The 21317-nt window shown below is 40.4% G+C and overlaps 1 protein-coding gene and 1 pseudogene across 2 annotated transcripts; one reads left to right on the forward strand and one right to left on the reverse strand.

Moving 5' to 3' along the window:
- Window positions 1–31: 31 nt before the first annotated feature.
- On the reverse strand, window positions 32–10329 carry LOC112987645 (fatty acyl-CoA hydrolase precursor, medium chain-like; annotated as a pseudogene).
- A 2869-nt stretch (window positions 10330–13198) lies between these two features.
- Window positions 13199–15713, forward strand: CIAO2B (cytosolic iron-sulfur assembly component 2B). 2 transcript variants are annotated; one of them, XM_064519693.1, is made up of 5 exons: window positions 13199–13401; window positions 13496–13563; window positions 13839–13964; window positions 14524–14569; window positions 15115–15713. In XM_064519693.1, exons 1-5 carry the CDS (start codon window positions 13257–13259, stop codon window positions 15210–15212), a joined length of 483 nt encoding a protein of 160 aa, XP_064375763.1. In that variant the 5' UTR covers window positions 13199–13256; the 3' UTR covers window positions 15213–15713. The 2 variants fall into 2 exon arrangements, with proteins under 2 accessions (XP_064375763.1, XP_064375762.1); XM_064519692.1 differs by having other exon boundaries at window positions 13200–13401; window positions 13496–13575.
- Window positions 15714–21317: the final 5604 nt, after the last annotated feature.

Raw genomic sequence — 21317 nt, forward strand, 5'->3', positions numbered from 1 at the left:
TATACTTGAACACCTGACATCAGAAAGACTGTTTTACTTGCAAATCAGGTCTTTATTGATTTCATTATATTAAAACAATGTTGATGCTACATTCTGTCTTCAGTCATGGGAAAGAGATATAAAACCTGAGCAGAAGAGAAATTTGGTAACTATCTTTAATAAAGGAGAGTTCTGTTGTGGACATGAACCCAGGAAAAAGTAAAGGATCACAAAATAGAAAGAGATCAATTGAAATCATTATAGTGAATATCTGTAAATGTGACAACCGGAAAGAAAAAGTGAAAGGAAGAAAAACATAATTTTATCCTCAAAAATATTTTAAGTAATTTCTTTTGCTATCATAATGATATGTCTATTATGTATATGTTTAGACTGTAAATTATAACTCTGAATTAACTTTCTTGTTTTCTGTTCTTTCATTATTTATCACTTCAAATATGACCCTTCTCCAGAAGTCCACCTTCTTTTCTTTCAATTTCCTGGCTTTCTTTTGTTTTAGATTTATCTCTAAGTATTCTTCATTTAGGTTGTAAGATGGCCATTCAACCAAACCTTCCCCATTTGGATTTCTGGAAACAAGAAGAAAGAAAGAGGGAATGCCCGTTTCAATCTGCAGCGAAACTCAATCACAGCAGTTAAGAATGAATGAACAAAGCAGCCAACTCACTATGGAGACAGCACAAACGAGCTAAAACACTTTTCTAGTAATGTGTGTCATGAGTCTCACGATTCTCACCCATTTCCAGCAAAGTTAGCCCAGTACTTCATCAGAGTTCTACTAAGGTTCTTTTCTTCCTTTGTGATTTCATCTGAAAGACAAAATACAAATTATTATTGGTGGCAGAAATCAAAACATTTCTGCTACAGAAGTAGCATTTCCACTCTGTGGATACATTAATCTTCACACAACCTATCTGTCACAACAGAAAGATCTCAGCTGAAATAAGTTAGTAACAATTCTAGTTACAGAGTGTTACCTTATTATTTATACATACACCTCAATATATCAAGAAAAATATTTGCTATTTTAATGTTCTCAAAGTCTAAGAGAACAGAAAAAAAAAAAGTATAGTACTCTCTAGTATATGATAAAAATCAAAAGGTACAGATTAATGAATGACTTTACAAGATAGTTGGACCACTCCAAAGTTCACTGGAGTAAAGAGTTTCATTTGTGTGGGCTTTGAAACAGATTGCAAAATACTGTGATAACCAGAAAAATGAAAGCAGAGAAAAATGACAAATTCAACCTAAAGTAAGTAAAATTTCTGTGTTTCTTCATCTAAATAAGAACTGCACCAAATTTATTTCTTGGGAAAGGAAATACTTTATTCTGAGTATTTACACTTTAGGCATCTGCAATTAAAGTGGAAGTGCTGGATTCATAATATTCCCAAGGATGCGGTTTCTTTTATCTACCTGTTCAATGATTGGGACATTCACTTGGACTGTTGCAAGGTGGAGTTCTGCGTGAAGGAACCGAACGCCACACTTACGAAATCCTAAGTGAATATCCAAACAGCCAAGGCGAAGGCAATTTTAGAAGTACATCCTTAATCCTTCCTCACTTGACCAGTTCCATTTTAAATAAAACGCTTAAATATTAATCGAGCCATGGGAGAAAACAGTCTTTAACCTAACTATTAGATCTTCATACAGAAGATGAAACACTGGAATTCTGTCCTTTTTCTAATTAACACAAGCTGCAACACTATCAGCAAAACAGACAGGGTCCCCCATTCCCTGGAGCCTGATGCCCAGGGGGATTTCATGAAAAGGATGATACATTAGCTTAAATTCCTCAGGCCAAGGAGAAAGCCTCGATTTCCTGCTTCCTGAGTACTCTACTAATCCCCTGCCAGTTTAATTGATCTTTCACTCAATTTATTTTTCAGACAAAACTATTCAGCAAATTCACAAACAGTGTTGGAATAATGAAAGTGATCTTTTCTAGCAAATTTTCTATTTGTGAAAATTGTTTACAACATGTGAAACTTATTGTGCTTCAGAAACAGCAAACCGCACATGGTAAAGAATAGCGAAGACAGTAAATTAATGTTAAATAAATACAGACAGGAGAAAGGGTTATAATTTGGTCTCACTTCTAATATATGTACTTTTGGCTCATTAAAATGAAACTAGTACTGCTGAATACAATACTGTCAGTATTATCAGAGTAACTGATAAATGAACACCGAAGATTCCATTCCTTACCACACAGGCATATGTCACCTGCCAGATATGGTCCTCCAAAGACAAAGCTAACTTCATCTCCATGATCAGCTTTCACATACTCTGGTTTAGTATCCCAGTATAAAGCAGGCCAATGCTGATATTCAAAGTAGTAGGTCGGAGCTCTGGACTCTGGAAGACATTACACTGACAGAGTAAGAGCTGTATTTGTTATGTCTGACACCAGCTTCCTAAAATACTGCTCTAAATATGCCCAAAGCTTTATAGATGACAGGGCACATTTATTATGTAACAGCATAGTCAAACATGTGTTTTTACTTTTAATTTGAAATTAAAAACTCACAGTAATAACACAAATCATGAAAGATTCACCCCAGGAAGACTTTATAGGAAACAAAATAAAATCCAATTATCTTCCAATTCCGGGTGTTTTGGCATTGTTGGTCTACATTTAATATGAGAAGATCTTCAGCCTACAGAACTGCCAAACTCCCAAGTACCAGTGGGTCAAAGGACAAATTCCAAGTTACTTTAACATGTTTTAATTTTTAAGCCTGTATACTTCATTTATCTACATTATCGTGCTGCACACTGGATATAGTCCAAGTATTGGCACAAGCGCAAGACACTAGTACAAAAGTAAAGGAGTGTATACACTTGCCTGACACAGTCCTGCAGATCTAATCACTTTTCACCTTAAGTTCCCACTTGGAATTTCAAGAAGGGCTGCCTACACATGGCAGGATTTTTTTCTAAACCATTTGATCCAGCATGTAGTATGAGGTTTGAAGGTCCTATTTTGAGATTTGTTTAAAAGCTGGTGTTCATTAGCTCACCCCTGTGATAATTCAATGTTTTAATAGTAAAACAATTGCTGCATCGCCCAGCAAGTCTAAAAATCGGTCCCATAGCTCAGCGGGATCATCTGTGTCTCCTAGACACCCATCCATTATCACAGACAGAAGCTCTGATGATACACCCTATGAGAAAAAGGGAAAAGAAGAAACAAACAGAAAAATTAGCATTCTTTGAATTAGTAGCTAAAAACGTCACCTTTGAAACTTCAGAGATTCTGCAATAGCACAAAGCTACAGAGTAGCGCCCATGTTGATGGGAAATCACGATGGCACACAAAACCTGTTCATATATTTTGTGGGGGGAAAAAAAAACCAGCTCAAATTTACATGAGATTTATATGGGTTAAAACTCTACAGGAACCAATGAAGTTCCAGCAGCTTCTCCCGACAATGACTTTGGCATCTATTTTCTCAGGGAGAGGGAGACCGGAATAATGAAAGTAGAAGTTCCGAGTCCTTGAAAGATTTGTGGACTACGAGAATACAGGGCAAGACTAATGGAATCCCCAAACTCATCCTCTTGCTGTTGGAACTTACTGAAGAAAAAAAAAAAAAAAAAAAAAAAAGTACATTTCAGAAATGCAAAGTATTTCAATAACTATTTGAAAAAGCCACATTAAACATAATGAAAAATACCACCTTGAAACCCATCAGCCAAGAGATTAGCTATTAGATACCATCCTATTTGGGGCACAATTACAGTAATTCTACATATAAATGTGTAATATGAAAATCTTGGTTCAGAGGTCTAGAAAGAAAAGATTATTTCCCAAAATCTAGACTTCATGCAATCCTATTTCTGTGTAACTCCATACACTCACTGTAGTTCTGTCAGCTTTGCTGGGACTGTCCCCAAAGCATATCGCAACTTTGAGGCATAGTAGCACTATGACTCAAGCAGGAAATTAGAGAGTATCAAATTTTGCAAATTTGATATACTCTTTAAAAAGATTTCACATCTGAAATGAAATTATACCAACAGTTCTTACCATCACTGGACGCAGAATCTCTAAAGTTGATGAGATTAATTTTTTATTTCCTACTTCCTTCAAAACTGGTATTGTTGACGTCTGCACAGAAAACAAGAATGTTATTAGGCCCATGCAACTTCTCCACTATTTTTAATATTGGAACTACTTTATTCCACTTCGTTCTTCTCACTACTAGTATTTATTTGTGAAGCATCATGCCCTATGCAGAAATGTAGTACAACACAGCAGCTATACCAAAGAACCTGTTTACTCCAGTGAATGTTTACTTAGTGAAGGCTTTCTACATAAATCACTCATGCTAAGTGATTTATCCTTAAAACAATGTATATTTCTAAGAAACTTAAGAGACTGCAAAGCACTAGGGCATAACTGAGGTGAAGAGCTTCAGTAAAAGCCTTATTTTCCTTCTCCGTTTTGGAGTTATCTATGGAAATCCCACGGGAAAGGGAAGAGTCTTGCACTAAGAATGGGTAGTACACACACATTTTCCACATAATCTGTCCCCATCTGAGATCTTCAAATAATATATCTTTTTGCATCATACCAAGGAACATGGGGAAATGATAGATCCAGCAGTCAAAGTTCATAATAATATAAGTAGCAAGCTACTTAAGATGATCAATGTAGCATTTAAGTGTTCCAATATCAATCCTGAATACTGCGTGTGTAACATCTGTTTGTTTTGTGGGGATGGATTGTTTTTGTTTTCCTTTGAGTAATAAGCTCTTGACTGTTGTGCTGCTCATCCCCTCACTGCTCAGATGAGAAATTAAAATTTTAGGAAGCGAAAATACTGTATAAAATTGATGTTCCAGGGACATCCATGTAGTTCGACCTGCAGGATGGAGCCTGTCTCACTGTTTTCTGAGCAATGGAAAATTGTTCTGGGCCATTATAGACTTGTAATGCAAGTAAAGTTTATCTTGTATACATTTCTACCAATGCAAAGCCTTTTGGCCATTCTTAAAATATGTCCTACCAGCGAATACCTCATTTATTCTTCTCAGAGATGCCTGAATCAGTTAATGCACACATTCAAAAAAGTGAAGAATAGCCATTAAACTACAGATCGAATATTCCAGCCAAATTCATTGTTGGTGACTCCTATCATAAATGGGACTGCATTAAACTCTTTTCCAGCCACTATCTCCTCAGGCGACTTACGAAGAAACACTCCATCCAAAGCTAAGGGTAGAAACCGCATTATCTGAAAGATGAAAAAAAAAAAAAAAGATCAAATTGTTAATAATATTTTTCTTTTCTTTCAAATCATGTAATAGAATGTCTATGTTAAATGGTCTAAGTATGAAAAATGGCTCTAAGAAATCAGGGTATATAAAAATCTACAACTACTGTAATAGTTTTGCACAAGACTATCAAATAATAGCCTGGTTGAGGCATGTAATGGAGTAATTTAATGGTTTCCTGAGTCTGTGCCGCTTCTAACTGACATTAAAGCATATGTACACTTGAGTCTTGCTCAAAACTTTGCACACACTGTCACACTTCGTTGAAAATTCTAAATCAACTTTGGAACAGGTCAGCTAGGAACTCTGGTCAGAGGCTGAGCTGAAGTTTTGCAAGTATGTGATTAAAAAGTCTGTAATTCAGTAAATTTTCACCTACTGTACTGTTAAAGACTGTATCTTTTGCTTCCGGGTTCCTTCAGCAATTTATTACTGAGAGTGAAGCGTCTGCCTCACACTTAAATATAATTGGATTTTCTGAAGATTATTAACAAAGATATGAACTGTCAGCTATGAGGTAGTCTTGAAGGAAATTATATACAGAAAATTATTTTAAACAGTATTGTTAACAGTTTTATATAAGGGCTGATTTAGGTTAACTTGATAGGTCTTCAGGTATTTTATTTTACTATAAATACTATAGTTAGACCATGAAGTCAAATCATCCTTGTGTACTGTTCCTTCTTGCTATCCCGCCATTCACTTTCCTGTAACAAACCTTGCTGTAGAAATAACACAAGGTTGTAAAATAAATCGAGTAAGGCAAGAAATTCAGAGAATCAACTTATGCGAGACTCACATTATTAGGTTGCTGTTTCAGGAAAAGAAATGAAAAGGTACTTACAGAGAGGAATTTAAATTTCAAAGCTTTTCTTTTTAAAATTTATTGATTTCAAATAAAGATCTTCCATAAAAGCCCGTGGCTGAATAAAAAATGAAAGCCTCTTCTGGATTCTAGTTAAGCATTCATAGTAATTTCCAAAATAAATTCCATAGTTATTGCCCAAGTGACAGTGTGCACAGAAATGGACATATGCCTAGATGGGCATGCATGTATTTGAAAATACTCAAATCCTCCCACAAACATTATAACCACATAACTGAACAACCTATTCCTAACACCAAAAGAGCATGGTAAGACTGCAAATAAATAGAGTATTTCAATGAAACACCTACAGTGATAGTCTATATATCTGTACATATGCCTTGAGAATTAATTCTTATTAGCTTTACTGTCTATTATGCAGTAAGATTTTCCTCTTTTCTCTTTTAACCAAAGTATCAGATAAAAGAAATATCCTATTTTAGATTATATAGACTTTAAAATGCAAAAATAAGCCTACCTTAAGATCTGCTGAAAGAAGTAAATCTTTATCAGGAGAAAATAAAATTCCACTCTCTGATATTGCCATAAGAAATAGACCCTTAGACAAAGGAGATAAAACCTGCCAAAAAGGAAGGAACAGAACATATTTATTGTACTTTAAGGTCCTTATCTCATTACTTCATATCCAACTAGACTGCTGGATTCAGTGGGGAAACACACATCTTTATGTGCTTACAGGAGAAGTGTCCAGACTTGGCACAACATACCATTACTTTTAAAAATTAGATTAAGCATTAAGTATTACATTAATTGAGTCGCTTTTTAAGATTTTACATACTTCACTTTTTAGTATATTTATTCCATGCCTACATGCGCAGAAACACAGCAAGATCCTGCTGACACACCAAAGAGCGCAACAGATCCTGGATCTCCACCAAAACGTTGAATATTTTCTTGGATCCATTGAAGAGCTGCTACTTGATCCAAAAATGCCCAGTTCTCACGAGCACATTCATCACCAGTACTGAAAATAAAGCAATATAAGCCAAATTTTCAGGAAGACCATTAGTTCTGTTTGTTTGTCCATACACAGATGGATTCCTAGCCTTATATTATATGAATTTTTGTTTTATACACCAGTGAACGAAGGAGATGGCAAGAAGGAACACCCTCCATAGAACCAAACAAGCCCAATGATTTAATAGCAGGTTGTAATCAAATGACAATGCAAATAAGTAGGTTTTTAGGACCTGACTCTCAATGTCCTCATGTCCCAGTGCTAGGGAACTATATAGATTTAAATCACTGCACCAGTGTGAAGCTGGTGAGAAGTTCAGTTGATTTAAAAAACAAAACTATCTGTGTTTTAAACAAGGTATGAAATACTTAGCAAGAAGTGAAGTACGTCACCTTATCTGAAGAATCCAAGAAGTCCAAGTCTGTACTGAATTATTACTACCACAATATTCTCATAGGCTGTGAAGTACGGAACCATCATACCTAGAAGCACCACCAAATATAAATTGCCAGCATGGATTCACGTCATTACCTTGAAGAAAAGAAGGTGAGACTTACTTTTATATATCACTTTGTGGATTTCATTTGAAAATGAAAGAGAATTAGGAACTCCAAATCACTGAAATTCAAAGGGAGCTGCATTTTAAGCCAGTGGACTTACATTCCTTACATTCCTCTGTTTTAGAATTAGCAGTGCAGACAAATACATGGATTTGTATGCAAATATATGCATAATACGGTGCAAAGAGATATGGACATAAGACATGTGGTCTGCAATGTCCCTAATATTTGAAGATTCTTAAGTCTTTTTGGAGCAATAGTGTTTACGTTGTGTTCGCTGCAGGATTAAAAAGGTTATCTTAAAACCTTCCATAACCTTTCACCACATTTGCTTTGCCAGGAGTCGGTACGATTTCAATGAGTTTGATTGTTAGTTTTTTGTTACCTTTGTAGTGTTTAAACTTCCCATTGCTCTTTTGTTCTTCAGAATTGTTTTTACAGTAGAGGTGTTAAGTCTCAGCTCCAATTTCTCCTGCAGAATTTCAAATGAAACACCATCAAATGCTAAAACGTGATGTACCTTCTGACTTCTACATAAGAGAACTTACTAAGGTTTTGGCACACTATTACTATGAAATGTAAATTTCTTAAATTCAAAGAACAGCAGAGCAAATAGTCTTTTGTGACTTTACATTCAACATCTCTCTATAATTTTAAAGTTTTAAGGAAGAGACAGAAATTGGAATCTGCTTTTTCTAAAAGGTGAACCCAGCCAACATCGCCTCCATTACAGGAAAAATCAGCTCAGACTTACCTTTTGTGTCTCCTAAACACACAGAAAAATGATGCTTGCCAACAAAACTTATTCAAAGTAATACACACTAACTTAAAGACCAATTTAAGATAACAAAGGAATGGATTAAGAAGTAACCTTTAATGCCAATGCAATCTATATATTAACTGAATATAATACAAAATCAAGATGAAAATAGAGATAAATAGGAACTTTGCTCACAGGCAGTTTGCCTGCCTTATTTGAATCAGCAGGTGTGCAAACATTTCATTAATCTTCAGCAATTTTCAAAACAGGACTCTGAATTTTTAAGATACTTCTCAGTGTTTGTTGCCAGTCCATATTTTGTATACACCTTAGTGATAAAATGAAAGTCAGTATCAAAGAAAATTACATTAAAATATGAATTTTACCTGATGATTTCTCAGAATCGCATTTCTAAAGTTTAGTAAATTTCTAAAGTGATCTAAAAATAGCTGTTTTAACTTCCTGTTGTTTCATAATACTGAATTATTTTGAAAAAAAACCCCTGTCACTAAAGAACTTAAAACAAAGAAAGAACTTTCTGAATGAAAAAGTCTCTTTACCTATATCCACTGACAATACAATTACAGGAATCTGTCCTTACACTGGTACACTCAAGTCTTTATTCATAACCTAGCTCACAGACACTAAAGACTATGTAAAACACCCACAGGAAATTAGATCAACTCATCTTTAATCTGCCCAAACACCTTTTTTAGACCCACAAATGATATCCAAACTATTGCATTATTTCTGAAGAGATATCAAAAGCAACTGAAACATAAAGGGATTGTTATGCAAGAGGCTATCACCTTGCACTTAAAGTGTTACCTAATGTTACAGAGAAAAACACTGTTTTTCTTTCTAGTCTCTCTTAACCTTTCATTGAGCCTGAGAAGCCATGAACTGGAAGAAAATGTCACCTGTCCCCTCATTCCTTATGCCATCAAATGAACTATTTGACCTTACTTTCAAGGCAACTGCAAAGACTATCCTTTATGTATAATCTTTCATTCACTACTGAGAGACCGATGTTGCTTCCAAAACCGTGATGCTAGCTTACAAACGTGTACTATTTATCCCATTCCTTATAGGATTTGTCATGTGTTTGGAACACTGGCTGTGGTGGTAACACTGCTGACCCAAATTTGTAAAGTCACTATAATTAATTATTAAATATCTCATTTGTCATATTTTCTCCAAAAAGCCTTGACACTGACTACTCAGTCAGTATGGAGACCACCAACTGCTGTTCTGAATGATACTGTGTATCTTTCTGTACTCTACACACCCTATTTATCTGTTATCCCATGTTACACTGTTAAGCACTTGGAGGCAAGGGCCAATCTCATTCATATACTACTTCACACAATCAAATCTATAACTAGGACCTGAAAGGACCACAGTAGTGAAAATATCAATATCATCCATGAATAATTAAACTTATTTATTACACCGCATTAAAAAACCATGAAAATTACTAACAGATTTTTTTTAATTTTTGATCATTACTGAATTATTTTTTAGAGGATGAAATAACTGAATTCATAGGACAAATGGTAGAAGGATTTTAGGACTCCTTCAGTCACTTACACATTTTAATACAACCTCAGTAAAGCAAGCATGTATTGATTTTGCAATTCAGCAAGCAGAACACAGAGCTACTAAAAAGAATTCTCTTACACTTGAAGGTAGGAAATGGAGTCTGTCCAACCACTCCATGGTTCAGGTGGTGGCATTGAAGGAAATCTCAATAATCCAGCTGGTGGTTTTGCAGCAGGCATCCCAAGATGACATTCACAGGCTTATTTGTTCCTTTTATGTTGTTCTGTCCTTCTTGAAATTGTATATTTTGGTAGTCACTTCTGGATTTGAGCTTTCATGCCCTACACAACAAATTACAAAAAATACACTGTTTTTTTCTTTTTTAATCAAAGAGTGGCTCAGGTGATCTCTGGATATACTTATATTAGAAATAAACTGCACATATAGGTCAAGAAAAACAGTTTCAGTTCTTTTTTGTACTTGTTAGTTCATCTTCATTCACCTCTAAAGGATGGAAGCAGGTATTTTGAAAAGTCCCTTTGACTTAACTGGTTCTATATACAAGGACAGAAATTTGTCTGTGTCGACAAAATCAAATCAAAAGAATCAAGAGTCTAAAAAGCAATGTAAATCACTACAGATATGTTTACAGTTTTATTTGCCCATGTTCATGAACCACGTCGACATTTCTACATTCATGTTCTAGCTTTAGCGTAGAACAGGTCTGTGAACACTTCTGAATCCGTGACTCTCAGCTATTTCCTCTCTGTGCAAAAGTCCAAATCAGAATGTAGATGCAGAGTAGCTGTGAGCTACAGGAGGCAGATAAGAGAAATATTACACTGGGAAATCCACAAGTTCTAATTTCCACATTGTCTAGCTCTTGGTTAATACAGCCCTATTCTGTATTTAACCCTCAGAAAGTTCCTAAAGTGCTTATGAATATATTCTCTCAGTATGCTACTAGTAGGCCAAAGAAGCACCATCAAAATGCATTATCTGTCTGCAAGGAGAATGCAACACACCAAGACTTCCCATAGTGTAACATACACCCTCTTATGATGGGATGAGGAGTTACTCAGCTCTGCAGAAAGTTTACAGAATCCAGTACCAAAACTAGGAGCATGTTAAGCATAATTGGCAGCTCTACAAAACCCCTAAGAATTTCAACCTAGAGCTTTGATAATACCTCAGGTCTATGTCAGGGTTATTTTAAGCAAGGCGAAATACCCGTGAACGTGCCTAACACTGAATCTGTTGTCCCTTATGACCCCCTACTCTCAGAAAAGAGCCATGAGACACTGATAACAGTAAAGTTACAGGATGTAGTTTGTGTTATTACCACAGAAAACATGGGTTCCTGTGGAACTTCTTGGCATAATTCTTGGAGGACTTCTTTGACAGGGAATCCACAGGAAAGAAGGCCAAAATTCTTTTGTAGGACAAGCTTATTGCAGGGTATTTTTTTTCCTAATATTTGAATCCTTCTGTCAAAAAAAGTTGTTGATGCCTCTCTAAATTAATTTATAACTTCTACAGCAACAGGTTAAGTGGGACGATTTGGGCAGCTTCTGCAGTGAAAGACCGCAAGAGCAAAGGCCAAATAATAATTTTATCTGCTACACCATATGAATTCAAAGTTGGCAGAATGAATAAACCTGCTTCATATTCATCACACAAGCAAACATTTCTAAAGCAGTGTACAAATATTATTTCCAATTCCTCCTCACTATAGGGATATTATACCCCAAAATTTCTTCATGTACCAGGAATTCCAGCTGATAAGCTAATTGGTGGAATAAAACTTGGTACACAGACCATAGTGGTAACTGAAAAGATCCTGGTATTCAGTCATGTAATCTGTAAAAGAGACAAGATATGATATGACTTCCAAAAAACTCAGAGCATATTCCAGGCTCTTTTACATAAATGTTTTTCACAGATAGCACAGGACTGTGCACAAAATGAATGCAATCACTTAATTCCCTAGCTCCTAGAACTGCTTTCCAGCTCTGGAGATGTGCTACCAAACACACTGCTGTCCCAGTTTCAGCCCATGCAAAAACACTTGTTTCTGTCTGTGGTGGTGTAGTGCAAAAGGCAGCACACTGCACGCTGCTAGGGCAGCGCCGTTCTCACCAGACTCCATGCAGGCAAAAGCACAACTGCATTTACTGCAATTTCTGTAAAGCAGTGTTAAGCAACCGAACCACAATATGTGAGTTTCTTTTAAACCTCTAAATCTTTTGAGGCAGTACATCTCAATTCCTTTCAAATCCACTTTTATTTCTAATTAACCACCAGGGAAATTACCTCACTCTGCCTGAGGAATATGTTTTCCATATATAAAAAATAAAGTTAAGTAGCTTATGTGTAACTATGACTTGACACAGTAGGTCAGATGTGTCACTAAGCAGAAGGTTCCAACATAAATCTACTCAAAAAACCCTATGCCGATCATTTTTTGTGAAGAGAAACAAATATACAACAAGGATGACTGCATACAAGATGTTTATGCAGGAGTAAAAAAAAGCTTTAACTCCACTATAAAGGGGTCTATAAAGCCAAGATGTAGATCACCATTACAGTCACTTTATCGCATCAGTTTCTTTGTCATGTTTTGTCATGTTTTCTATTATATACAGCTTGACTTTTCAAGTTATCTACACGATAACAGAAGCCATCTTAATCACCATTTTGCATTTAAAATGCTGTTTAATTTACCTATCTTCTCAAGCACTAAGGTCGCAGCAAAGGCCCTCAAATAAAAATTTTACAGAGCCACCGACCTGAACGAAGCCATTCCCCCTCCCCCGTTAGCCCTCACGTTTCACGTCAGGCAACAGCGAAACCGCTGCCCGCCGCCTCCCGGCCCGCCAGCACACCCTGGGACGCTCCCGCTGCAAGGCCGCGCAGGAGATGCTGCCGCTGCCTCTCCACAGCTGGAACAACCTGCCACACAATTTCAGTTCACCCTGCCCTCCCGCGACGCGCTTCCCTCCTGCGGAGGCACAAGCGACAACCGCGGAGATAACCCAGCGCCGGTGTTGCCGCGGGGGGAAAGGTAAGGGGGCGGGGTGGGGGTTAACGCTTCAGCATCCCCCCCGCGGCCAACCGCCAACGGCCACCTGCCAACCGCCAATGGTCCCGCGCGCGGTGCGGCGCCGAAGAGCGTCCGGGCTCCTTCCGCCGCCGCGGCGCCGCGCCGGAAGGGCCCCCCGCCTCGCGGCGCCGCGCGAAGAGGTGCCGGGCGGGGCGACCATGGTGGGCCCGGGCCCGGGCGGCGGTGCGGCGCCGCTGGAGAACGCGAACCCCCTCATCTACCGCCGCTCGGGGGAGCGGCCGGTGACGGCGCGGGAGGAGGACGACGAGCTGCCCGACTCCATCGACGACCGCGAGATCTTCGATATCCTGCCGGGGCGGGGGCGGCGCGGGAGGGCCGGGCCGGGGCGGCGGGGGGTGGCGCAGCCGCCCGCGGCGCGTTTTCCTCAGCCTGGCACATCTCATCCGCTCCATCAACGACCCCGAGCACCCGCTCACCCTGGAGGAGCTCAACGTGGTGGAGCAGGTCCGCGTCAAGGCGAGTTCCCTGCCGCGGGGGCGGCGCTCGCGGGGCCCACGGAGCTCGGCCGGGCGCGCGGCTTCGTCCTCGCGGTGTTTCGGCCCCGCGGGGGGAGGTGGCGTCGGCTTCTGCCCCGTTGAACACAGCGCGTACAGATGACGGCGAAGAAGAGGATGAGCGGCAGAGCGGAGCCGCAGGCCGCGTGTCGCATGGCTTGCCCCCCGCTGGCTTGTGGTAAAGTCGGTGGGTTGTGTACGTAGAGAGTGTTTGCTTTCCAACAGGTGAACGACGCTGAAAGCACCGTGGCGGTGGAGTTCACTCCCACGATCCCGCACTGCAGCATGGCAACGCTAATCGGCCTGTCGATAAAAGTAAAATTGATTAGATCTCTGCCTGAGAGATTTAAGGTGAGTAACAACATCAGAAAGCAAAAGAAGGGGGTGTGTTTCTAAAAGACTAACAACTAACTTAGAGTGAAAAATCAATTAAAGTGAAAAGTAACTGGAGCTTTTCTCCATCTCCTCGTATGATGGGGGAGGGAAACACCCCAGGGATCAGAAGGCACTAAACTAAGCAGTGGATGCCGAATTCCTGTTCTCTGAAGGTCGAGTCAAAGGCGACTGGGATTACGATGGGAAATTACCGGTAGTTCTTTGTGGTGCTCTGACTCCTTAAGGGTGAGAATCTCAGTTTTAGAAATGGGGATTAGAGGCCTGTGTTTCACCCGACTGCCTGAAGGAGGCGTAAAGCAGATCAGAATGCAGTGCAGGCTGCTGCCTGGAAGGGCATCCAGATGTTAGACTTTGTTTTGTTCTGCTATATATAGTAGCTGGCTTTGACAGGAATGTGTGTGTGTTGGGTTTTTTTTAATTATCTTGTTTTCTTTGTTAAATTGAGTTTGAGCTTCCAGTGTGTTGTTGACTTGTCCTCTCTTTCTTATTTTGTGACCTTTTTGCTCCTTTTAAGGTGGATGTTCATATAACACCAGGAACACATGCCTCTGAGCATGCAGGTAAGCTTTTTAGTGCTCTGTTGTGTGGTTTTCATTACATTTTTAATCTTGAAGACTAGAGATGAGAGAGACTCCTGCATCTGCAGAGCAGCTGTTGAGTATCTGGAACTTTACACGCACCAGCCCCTTCCAGCAGATGTTACAGAACCAAAATGTGTAATAATGAAGCTTAGATATGTTGTGCACCTTACCTGAAACATTTTCTCAGACAGCCTGTGCTCTCAAATAGTCTTGATTTTCCTGGGTTATGGAGGCCTCAGAAAATGAGGAGAAGCTGGGGATAAATTCCTTGTCTTGTTACAGCTACACATGCGTAGCTCACTGCTGCTGAATTATAAATAGCCTCTTTTTTTAACTTGTGATATAATATGGTAGCTTTGACTTTAGATTACAACTCTGTGGTGTGCTCGGTATCTGCAGAATTACTAGTCTACCTGAGTACCATAGCAACAGCATGATTATCAGTCTCAATGTAAAATGTTTTAAAAAAGACATTGTGTACCAATATTTTGACCAGTTCTTTGTGATCTTTTTTTTCTGAATAGTTAATAAACAGCTTGCTGATAAAGAACGTGTAGCAGCTGCTCTGGAAAACTCTCATTTACTGGAAGTGGTGAATCAGTGCTTGTCTGCTCGATCATAATTGCCCAATGAGGAAATCTTTGGTATTATGCTTCATTAAACACATTTTGTATATAAGTAGTGATGCAAGTGTTTCACTGTCTGTGTATCTATAAGCAAAATAAAATTACTTGGATTTTCTTAAAGAAATGTTTCATTACTTCTGCAAAAATTAATATGTGGGAAATTGGCTTGCAGGCAGCTATATAACTATTATGAAATTTGTCTTTTAAATTTATTAGCTATAGCACAGTAAGATTTTTCTGGGCCTATCTTTAAAAAGATTTGTTTGAACTTGTTTTTAACAGAATTCTGACTATCCTAAACCAAAGATTAGTTATAAACTGCATTTTAGAAATGGATTTTACACATTGACCAAGAAAATTAGCAGTTAAAATCTTTACATTCATATGGTTAGTTTGGACTGTTAGTATAATTTCAGCTTCAAACATCGAGATTTTTACAAGTTGGTGCGTGCAAAGTCATAACATGCCAGTAGCAATAAATGTAAACACTACTAGAATCATCTGTCTGTTTTTTATTATATTGACTTGGATTTGCCAAATATGGAGACCTCTTTAAACCTGCATGAAATGTGATTATTTTTAACTACTCATTACTTCTGGTAGCAAATACAGTATTTCGGAGGTAGATTTTTTCCTGCACCTGTCAAAGCCTAGGAGGGAGTCATGCATAGTTTGCAGTATGAACAGTCCAGCTACTCTCTGCTGAAAGACTTTCCTGGCAGAGTTTGACAGCTAAATCACAAGTTTTGCATTAAGCGTATTCAGATTTAGTACTAATACCTATCCCATGTTACTGGGCTGGAAAATATGGCACTCACCAAACAGTTGTCTGTGGTAGAAATTGACAGTAGAAAAATTCACTAAGATAGATTTCCATAATTTACTTGGATTTTTGTAAGAGATGTTTTTAATCCTGGACCACACGAGGAAAAAAACCCAGACTGTTAAATAAATAGACCAAGTATTTTGGTGCCTGCACACATGCAGTGTTATGTATCAGTTATCAAATACCTTCACCGTCATCAGTTACCTCAAGAGCGAGTAACTAATACACTTTTTTCAAAGTAGACTGTGCTGGTCCTATCTATAATGCTTTATCTTTCAGTAGTAGTTTCTCTTGAAGGATCTTGCAGGATCTTTTGAAAATGGTGAACCCTATGAACACTGACTATGTAAACCACAGCCTGATACTTCACGCTAATCTCCGAGTTGTTACAAAACTGAGGAAGTGGTATCCAAGTAGCATAGCTAAAGTCACAGAGCAAACTAAGACAGAAATAAGTCCTGATTTCCTTCCAGTTTGAGAAATGAGGCACCTAGTTTTCACAGGGCTTGTGCAGAATGCCAACTCTGCAGCAGCCTTCATCTGCTTATTTGGTTTAGCATCCTTTGAATGATCAGCTCTTGATTAGATGCATGAGTTTGAAATTGTAAATAAAGACAATATTTGTGTAATATTAATACTGGGAAAGCAGCAGAATGTTCCATATGTTAGTATTATCTACCCTCTCTGCCTTTTTTGCTGAATCATTAGTCAATTCTGATGTTGCCAGGTATTGCATCACAAATGAAAACTTCAACCATGGCAGTTCACGCAGGCATCTCATGGGCAACAAGCTTTGTTGGTTTGTTTTTGTTTTCTGTTTTTTTTTTTTTAATAGAAAATGAATGGTGCCTTCCCAGCTTTGGGGGAATATTGGAGTGCAAGTATGTGTGTGGGGAAAACAGAAGGATGAGTAAGCTGTCAACAGATTGCTTCAACCTGCACTCCAAATGGAAAGAGAATCTGGAAATTATGCTTGATTGAATTGCTACTGCTCAGCTTTCGGCACTATATGATAATAGTATTAAATAATTTATTGGCATGTTGGCATTTGCCTTGCAAGGCATGTTATACGTGATAACACTGAAGGGGCACACAGTACATGATAACACTGGGGAATGTTTTGTACCACTCACCTTTCCAAAGAAGCAACAGTATGTGTTTACATTGTTTAGACTTACAGTACCTAGTTGTGGGGTGACTTTTCAGTGAAGGGAAAATCTTCAGTCCCCTGTGTATAATGATAATTATCTGGCTCCTAAACATTAATTTGTTACAAATATTTGTTTTCAACACCCCCGCCCCCCCATTTAATCTCTAGAATGCCTTGTAATAGGACACATTCCATCAGAAAACATGACCCTTTACAGCAGCTGCACTGAATACAAACAGCCTCATTCAAGTCCAGGAAAAATGCCAGAAGCAGACATCTGTTTCGCATTGCGAGGCTCTGGGCAGAGTCTTCCAGGGGTGGCTGAATGGCATTCGCTGCTCTAAATCTGCAGACACAGCACCACGAGCTCCCCAGGGCAATGGGCTGTGCTGTGCACTAGAATAACCTGCCATGTGTTCAAGCCAGCGGACCAACACAGTTGCGTCCGTGCATCTTGGGCCCTGCCCCTTGGCACATACTCCCCCCCGCCCCAATCCTTCCCTCGGGGAAGAAACAGCCCTCTTTCTAGCTGCTCTCATACTGTCATTGCTTTCTAGTACCATCAGCCTGAAACTTGTGAAGACGATTCATCCCCCAATTTCATTACGAGTGGATAGAAACCAGCTTGGGGGCAACTTTTTTCCAGAGGTGCAACTAAATGCAGTCCACGGAAGATGTCACAGGAGGAACTTTACACTTTAACGGGCAATATTTCTTGGGTTCCTTGGGTGGAGTGATGTGTACCACACGCTGGCAACTGTTTGTTAAAAAAAAGTTATTTCAGTCTTCTGGCCGTGCTCAAGATTGATGTGTTTACATCGATAAAGTGCTTTGATAGAGATCTCCCTCCAGAGCTTTGATTTATAAACTACATGTTTTGCGATGTTTTTTATAGCTGCTAAAAACATTTCCTTTTAGCCTGTCAGGCAGACAACTATGCCACTTTCCCTTCCTTGACGAAATGCAGTTTGGCGTAAATGCAGACTGCGAACAAGTGTCAGACTCAAATTTTTTCCTTAAATGAAAGGGAAGCTTTATAGCAAAATCTTTCAAATGTTACTATGGAAAGCTAAGTATCAGCTTAGAAAATAAACCCAGGGGAAAGTGAGGCTATTATCTGGGTGTTTAAGTTTGCTGGTGTGCCTCACCACCACCTGCCAACAACATTTAATAGTAAGCACATAAAACTGCCTGTTTTCTCATTCCACAAAATGCTAAAAATACACAAAAATTTTACAAAACATACAAGTAGCAAAGAGCTCTGATTTTACTCAGTGCGCAGGAAACAGCAGGAGCAAACAGCGCCTCGATGTCCTGCCCCTACCTGCAGGATGCTTCTGACCTCCTGCTGCAGCAACGTGGAAGACCAAGGAGCTCTTACAACTGCTTGCTGGAAACCCTCCCCTCCAAACCGCAGGAGCCAAGAGACTCCCGTTACCTCGTGCTAGACATCTCCCACCCCTCCGGTTTCCATATCGCCCGCGGGCTGGCTGCCCGGCGGGGAGAGTCCAGCGTGGAGCCTGCGGCCAGGGCACGGCCATGCTGCGTGGAGTGCTCTGCACAGTGCCAACGCCAGGTCGGTGCTCGAGCAGCACGAAGCAAGCTGAGCTGCACCCAGGGTTTCCCTTCCCTCTGCCTGGCAGCTAGGCAGCCCGTCCACCGGCCCTCGCGCTGCAGCAGGCAACAGCAAAGCCTCGGCAGCCCCACTGCAGGCAATCCAGGTTCCTCCCTCCCAAAAAGCAGCACAAGGCACAGAGGACCAGGAGGGCAGGCATCTACGGAAAAATAATGCTCTTAACATGACAAAGGGAGATGCACAAGTTGCTAGGCTGTAAGGGCAGTGGTCACAGAGAGCAGCCGTGCCCATGCCAGGCCGAGCAGGGAGAGCCAGGCAGTGACCAGCCGTCACTGCTGCCCTCTCTCCTCTCTGCTGGACGTGATCCTCCCCATCGCTTGGCCGCAACCTGGGAGAGGAGATTTCCAGTTCTTCTGGATGATGGTTTATCACAGCGCTTCTTTTCCTTATCTACCAAATTAGTTCCATCTGGGTTCCCAGCAGATGTCTCACACAGGGTTTTGACCAAAATAGCCTCAGCAGATTGTCAGGAGCACCGGCTTGCCTAACCCCGTGATTCCTGGCAGCAGTATTTCTCTAGGAGGCTACACCTTTGCTAATGGAAGAGCTGGCACCTGCTCTGTCTAAGGATTATGAAGATACTTAAGCAGCAATACTCCCCCCCTCTCCAAGGGCAACAAATAAATCATCCACGTAGCCTGAATTGCTTGCAGAGAAAACCAATAAATGCCAACGGATTCCAAAATTTACTCCCAACAGTTTTAACAGAGCAGCACTTGTTTTATTACTGAAAATTGGGAAAAAAACAGTCCCAACAGCACTACAGCAACTTTTTTTAAAAAAGATGGTTACTCTAGAGGTAGAAGGAAAATAACGATTAGGAACAAGTCACATATAGATTATTTCTCTTCAAACTTGTACTGACTTTTATTTTCATACTGAGTTTTTAGACATTGTTTTTGGAAGATGGAAGTGGATAATAAAAAGTGCCCACTAAATTCTATTTTATAAATGATTCTTACTAATGATGAACATTGACTAGGAGCTTGATATCAGATCTGTTATTTAAACAATTTCTTCCTCTCCCTTTCCACACTCACCATGCTGGGTCTGATACTGCAAACTGAGAACTTGGATTGAGGTGATACTCTGGATTATATTTTTAGCATATAAATGATGCTGTCTCATCATTTATTTATTTTTAATGGTAAGAAAAAAATTGGGCCATTCCTGGCAAAAATCAAGAGTTAATTTAGTTTTGCAAACAAAAAATAAACATTACATCAGCTTTAACCTCATCAATCTTGACAGCCTCTCTTCAAATGCATATTTCATTTGCGCGTATAGATTTCAGTTCATTTATAGTCTAAGCATTTAGCTATCCAAGAGCTGTAGTTATGCAGCTACCAACTCATAATTAATAGTTTTCTTGATTTTAAGGCTGAACAAATAAACACTATAGCTAAGATGCATTGTGTCATAATACACATCAGCTAAAGTGTCATACTAGTTTAGAAATGGCATTTGCAGTGTATTCTAGTACTCCTTAAAACAGCCTTAACCTTGTTATGAATGTCACCAGTGTTTGAAATAAGCACACAGAAAAGATGGCATGCCTTCCTCTGCTCAAGGCTTTGTCAGGCTACAAATAAATTGTGTGTTTTTGTCTTCCGTGCCTCCCTGGGCATCCCTGCTCGGGCATCAGGACTGACGAGATGAAAGAGGCAACGTGGTCTGGATTGGGGCTCGGTCCAGCTGGGAACAACGGAAAGGATCCCACTGAACAGGCTCCAGCACACACAAATCAAACAATATGCCAAAGAAAGGGAACACATATAGGAAGGCTGCCAAGGTAGCGATGTAACAGCTCTCTGATCAGCGGCATGCGGGGCTGTGCCACAGGAAACACTTGCCACAGAAGCCGCAGTGCCCAGAGCACGGGCTCCCCCGAACACGGCCGGATCCAGAGGGAGAGCGCTGCTCCCCGAGGGCCCTTTCACCCGGCGCTCTGGGTCTCCTGTCGCCGCTGCCCACCACCCGTCCCGGCCACGCAGGCTTCGGGGACTGGGGAGCGAAATTCGAAAGCTCTGCAAGTTAGATATACCTGTGTATGTACATGCAACTCGGTGAAGAACACAAAGGGGAAATGGGAGATAGGGGATGGCTAAGAATAACATCCCCTTGCAGTTTCAGACGCCACTGCAGATTCGCCCGTTGCTCGGGCGGTTGCCAGCGTCACCCCGGTAGATGGTGCTGCAATTGCGCACCGGCCAGCGGCCGCGATCCGAGACCTCGCCGAGCACCGGAGACCGAGGCGGCAAACGCCTTCGCCTGGACTCCGGGAGCGCGCTGGGCCTCACCGGGGAGAGCCGGCCGCGGGCGGGCAAAGCCGACTTGTCACCTCTTTGGCCGTGGCGATGGCCGAGCCCCGCCGGCAGACAGCGAGCTGGTCGGCGTGCGGGGCTGCGGGGCGCAGAGCCGGGCGCCTACGCTGTACCTGCTGGCCCCCATCAGCTCTTCTTGTTCCACCGACCGCAGCCGCTTCCCCC

The sequence above is a fragment of the Dromaius novaehollandiae genome, chromosome 13 (assembly GCF_036370855.1).
Source record: "Dromaius novaehollandiae isolate bDroNov1 chromosome 13, bDroNov1.hap1, whole genome shotgun sequence".
NCBI lineage: Eukaryota > Metazoa > Chordata > Aves > Casuariiformes > Dromaiidae > Dromaius > Dromaius novaehollandiae.